The 4,415-nt window shown below is 37.5% G+C and overlaps 2 protein-coding genes across 4 annotated transcripts; both read right to left on the minus strand.

Annotated features, from left to right (window-relative positions):
- Positions 1-1,429: 1,429 nt before the first annotated feature.
- Positions 1,430-2,471, minus strand: LOC133842660 (ficolin-1-like). Of its 2 annotated transcripts, none has more exons than XM_062275859.1 (3): positions 2,326-2,471; positions 1,699-2,268; positions 1,430-1,641 (listed from the first exon to the last, which is right to left on the minus strand). In XM_062275859.1, the coding sequence occupies exons 1-3, from the start codon at positions 2,448-2,450 to the stop codon at positions 1,521-1,523; spliced, it is 816 nt and encodes a 271-aa protein (XP_062131843.1). In that variant the 5' UTR covers positions 2,451-2,471; the 3' UTR covers positions 1,430-1,520. The 2 variants fall into 2 exon arrangements, with proteins under 2 accessions (XP_062131843.1, XP_062131852.1); XM_062275868.1 differs by having other exon boundaries at positions 1,432-1,641; positions 1,699-2,228; positions 2,313-2,471.
- Positions 2,472-3,080: 609 nt separating this feature from the next.
- LOC133845261 (ficolin-1-like) lies at positions 3,081-4,118 on the minus strand. Of its 2 annotated transcripts, none has more exons than XM_062279664.1 (3): positions 3,972-4,118; positions 3,345-3,914; positions 3,081-3,287 (listed from the first exon to the last, which is right to left on the minus strand). In XM_062279664.1, the coding sequence occupies exons 1-3, from the start codon at positions 4,094-4,096 to the stop codon at positions 3,167-3,169; spliced, it is 816 nt and encodes a 271-aa protein (XP_062135648.1). In that variant the 5' UTR covers positions 4,097-4,118; the 3' UTR covers positions 3,081-3,166. The 2 variants fall into 2 exon arrangements, with proteins under 2 accessions (XP_062135648.1, XP_062135658.1); XM_062279674.1 differs by having other exon boundaries at positions 3,345-3,874; positions 3,959-4,118.
- Positions 4,119-4,415: the final 297 nt, after the last annotated feature.

Here is a 4,415-nt window from a genome sequence, read left to right on the forward strand (position 1 = left end):
AGCACTGCGCAATCAGTAAATAATGCAATAAAAATGGCATAAAAAAGAAAACGGGCTCACACACACACACACACTCAATAACATAACAGGCAAATCATAGCTAAACAAAAAAAAAAGAATGAAATAACAACAACAGCATAAAGCGAAACAGCAAGAAATCATAAATGTAATTGAAGAATTTTATGCGTCAACCATTTGGGGCAGGGGAAAGAGAAGTGGAGACCAGGGATGGGTGCTAAAATGGAAATTCCTTCCTTCCCTTCCACCGCTGCCATCCACAACTCTCTCTCTCTTTCTCGGCGAATGTTGTGCAAATAAAAGTTGAAATTGTCGCAAATTCGAAGAATAAAACAAGAAATTTTCCACAAAGCGCGCAAAGCTGAAAAAGGCGTTTGCCGCGACACGCCCCCCTCCCCACACACACACACCAGTCAAAAATTTCAGACGCTTCCCTCGCACCTTCGAGTTCTGGGAGAACCTTTAACACGATACGCGTATGACGTTGACGCTTTTCCATTTAAACTTTCCGCGACAGCTGTGGGATCTGCTGTGACACATTTACCCACACACATACGCACACACACACACGCATAGACACCCACCCACACATATGTAAAAAGGGCGCCCGTTCGGTTTATTGCCAGCAATCAATTAAAACGGCAAAGTCATTTGTGACAAAAACATTCACAGACATTTGACTTTACCCCTGGCATCCGCCGTAGAAAATCGATATGTGTATTGTACTAACATATATACACACTTATGTACACACACATACACGCATGTGTACTGTAATATTTCAATGTCATGCAGCTGAAAGGCCAAATGAAAAGAAAGGAGAAAAAAAAGAGGGAGGTTATGGGAATGGGACTCATTTCGGTACAGACTGCAATTGCCGAAGCGGCTGAAACAAAGAAAGTGCCAAGGACATTCGGCAGTCGTGTTAAAAGCATGAACACATACTTCATAAATGCTTTTTTGCCCTCAGCAAGCAAAATTTCATGAATTTGTTGTAAGTACCGACCGATTCTTCAATGTCTTATTTTCCGTATAAACTGATTTATGGGAGAAACGAAATACGAGTATATTGTCAACTTATATACGCAATATACCAAAAACATAGTCTTTGGCATATTTTTTGTGTTTTCGGTATATTAAGTCTTGGTTGCTTTGGCGGACAATATGGTATAATCTGCAATCTTTAGTATATTTTGAGTATACCAAATATCAATATGCCAAAAACACATCCGTTGGTATATCTTAGTATATTTACGGTATTCAAAATGGGTACCGTGTATCTCACAGTCGATCCAACTCGACTAGAGCTTTTTTATTTGTTATTATTATTTTTGACTAAAAGTTCTACATGATTTTCCATTTTCCATTTCGTTATAGAGAAATTTATTTAGCAAATAATTTTATTAATATACTTTATGGGGACATTGAAAAATTCGCCCTAAATTATATAATTATACTCAAACAGTGAAATCGATTTTTATCAGCACTGCGAGTATAGCAGCTTAGACTATTCGCGGCCTTATCATCATGACAGCTGTCTTCATCGATTGCTTGTGTCCTCGGAATGTGTACCAATTGATGCCCCAACCATGATCGTGGTTTCCCCAAGTTCCGGTTAAAAGGCTGCAAATATCATAAATTAGAAGCAAACTAACCATAAAATGAAAACTGTATTCATACCTTTCGTGACAAGCATGATACCACCAGCCAGCCTTAAAGCCGGTACAGGGATGGGGGTCTCCTTGCTTAAGATCATTTTGCCGATCAATAGTAGTAAATTTCATTCTAAAATGTTTTTCGAGTGAATCTCCAGCAGTTCCTTCGCCCTTACTCAGAGTGTTTAACGCATAATCTTCTTCCTCGCTTGCGATTCCAAATCTTTTGTACGTTTCAAAACGTGCATCGTTTTCGAAATCCATAACCTGCACTAGCAGCTCCATAGTATTCTCTGATGTCAACGCATGAATTTTATCTAATCCTAAAATGAACTCGCCATCCAAATTCCCAAAGCCCTTCTTGTAAATGTTCCATTTTCTATAAAAGTTCTCAGTTCCATCAGAACGTCGCAAAATGACGGTCCATCCACCTCCTCGAGTTTCCGCATCGCAATATACTCTGAAGGGTTTATCACTGAAGCTGGGAATGAGCACATTGTGGATTCCACTCGTTGTAATATTAGCACAATTTCGATCATACGATTTCTGGGTTTGCTTGATTTCCAATGATCTTTGCTGCCGCTCTAATTGCTCTCTGGGATAACTTTAAAAAATTTTTATTTCAAAAAGAAATTGAACTTTTCATGCTTACTTTATGTCGAGAATCTCCGATTTAAGAGATAGAATTTGAGCCGTCATATTGTGCCCGGTGTTCTGAACAGCAGCAGTGTAAAGAAATGTAGAAATAATGCATATTGTGGTAAGCAAGAATTTCATGATGTCAACTGAAATAAAGTAGGTAGAAAACTGAGCTGAGCTGCATATGATAATCTCATATTTATATGAAATACGAAGCACCATTATCTTTAAAATTGTGTTTCATTATCGCAGATGAAGATGATTAAATATCAATATTTGGATATGCAAATGAAGGCATTTCTGGATGGAGTTAACTCTATTTATCGCTCTCTGAAAGAGGCCGTTGACTCGTTGGCTCATAAGATTTATGACTTCTTCTGCTTGATGTGATGATGTGTGCATAATTCAAATATGGAAATATAAGCACTCCCTTAAGGTGCAGCGCAATAATACTTTGAAGAATTGCTGATCATTTATTTCGCTTTCGATCGGTTGGCATCATGAACAATCAGCACTTCGGACAACACTGGGAAAGTGTTTGCTCTATAAATTAAACAAACATAGACTTCGGGACCAATTTACAAATTCCAAGTAAACAGATGAGTGTTAAGGTTAGGGGCGAATCATTCGTTGGCTGGTCACTCAAACGGAAGAGCTTTCTTTCGACTAGAGCTTTCTTACTTGTTATTATTATTTTTGACTAAAAGTTTTACATGATTTTTCATTGAATTTCGTTATAGAGAACTTTATTGAAGAAATAATTTTATTTAGACTCTTTGAAAAATCGTCTCTAAATTATGTAATTACACTCAAACAATTAAATCGTGTTTTATCAGCACTGCGAGTAAAGCAGCTTAGACTATTCGCGGCCTTATCATCATGACAGCTGTCTTCATCGAATGGCTGTGTCCTCGGAATGTTTCCCAAATGATGCCCCACCCATGATCGTCGTTTCCCCAAGTTCCGGTTAAAAGGCTGCAAATATCATAAATTAGAAGCAAAGTAACCATAAAATGAAAACTGTATTCATACCTTTCGTGACAAGCATGGTACCACCAGCCAGCTTTATAGCCGGTACAGGGAAAGGGGTCTCCTTGCTTAAGATCATTTTGACGATCAATAGTAGAAAATTTCATTCTAAAATGTTGTTGGAGTGAATCCCCAGCAGTTCCTTCGCCCTTGCTCAGAGTGTTTAACGCATAATCTTCTTCCTCGCTTGCGATTCCAAATCTTTTGTACGTTTCAAAACGTGCATCGTTTTTGAAATCCATAACCTGCACTAGCAGTTCCATAGTATTCTCTGATGTCAACGCATGAATTTTATCTAATCCTAAAATGAACTCGCCATCCAAATTCCCAAAGCCCTTCTTGTAAATGTTCCATTTCCGATGAAAATTCTCTGATCCATCAGAACGACGCAAAATGACGGTCCATCCACCTCCTCGAGTTTCCGCATCGCAATATACTCTGAAGGGTTTATCACTGAAGCTGGGAATGAGCACATTGTGGATTCCACTCGTTGTAATATTAGCACAATTTCGACCGTACGATTTCTGGGTTTCCTTGATTTCCAATGATCTTTGCTGGCGCTCTAATTGCTCTCTGGGATAACTTTAATAATTTTTTATTTCAAAAAGAAATTGAACTTTCCATTCTTACTTTATGTCGAGAATCTCCGATTTAAGAGATAGAATTTGAGCCGTCATATTGCGCGCGGTGTTCTGAACAGCAGCAGTGTAAAGAAATGTAGAAATAATGCATATTGTGGTAAGCAAGAATTTCATGATGTCAACTGAAATAAAGTAGGTAGAAAACTGAGCTGAGCTGCATATGATAATCTCATATTTATATGAAATACGAAGCACCGTTTTATTATCGCAGATGCAGCTGATTAAATATCAATGCAATATAATATTTGCACATGCATGAAATGAGGTTCTTAATAGAAACTCTATTGATCGGTCCCTGAAAGCGTCTCTTTCATAAGACGTTCATTCATAAAACATATATATATAATTCAAATATGAATACTTTGAACAATTCCTGATCATTTATTTTTGGAAAAAAAATAATTTTTTTTGTAAGATTTTTTTTTATTTCGAA

This window comes from Drosophila sulfurigaster, chromosome 2L (assembly GCF_023558435.1).
Source record: "Drosophila sulfurigaster albostrigata strain 15112-1811.04 chromosome 2L, ASM2355843v2, whole genome shotgun sequence".
Taxonomy (NCBI): domain Eukaryota; kingdom Metazoa; phylum Arthropoda; class Insecta; order Diptera; family Drosophilidae; genus Drosophila; species Drosophila sulfurigaster.

What these genes read in the sequence shown, in the direction of transcription:
- LOC133842660 (XM_062275859.1), bottom strand. Translation starts at nt 2,450, where the DNA reads ATGAAATTCTTGCTTACCACAATATGCATTATTTCTACATTTCTTTAC. An exon ending in TCGGAGATTCTCGACATAAA is followed by an intron (nt 2,269 to 2,325) that starts GTAAGCATGAAA and finishes AAGTTATCCCAG; the next exon opens with AGAGCAATTAGAGCGGCAGC. An exon ending in TATCATGCTTGTCACGAAAG is followed by an intron (nt 1,642 to 1,698) that starts GTATGAATACAG and finishes TGATATTTGCAG; the next exon opens with CCTTTTAACCGGAACTTGGG.
- LOC133845261 (XM_062279664.1), bottom strand. Translation starts at nt 4,096, where the DNA reads ATGAAATTCTTGCTTACCACAATATGCATTATTTCTACATTTCTTTAC. An exon ending in TCGGAGATTCTCGACATAAA is followed by an intron (nt 3,915 to 3,971) that starts GTAAGAATGGAA and finishes AAGTTATCCCAG; the next exon opens with AGAGCAATTAGAGCGCCAGC. An exon ending in TACCATGCTTGTCACGAAAG is followed by an intron (nt 3,288 to 3,344) that starts GTATGAATACAG and finishes TGATATTTGCAG; the next exon opens with CCTTTTAACCGGAACTTGGG.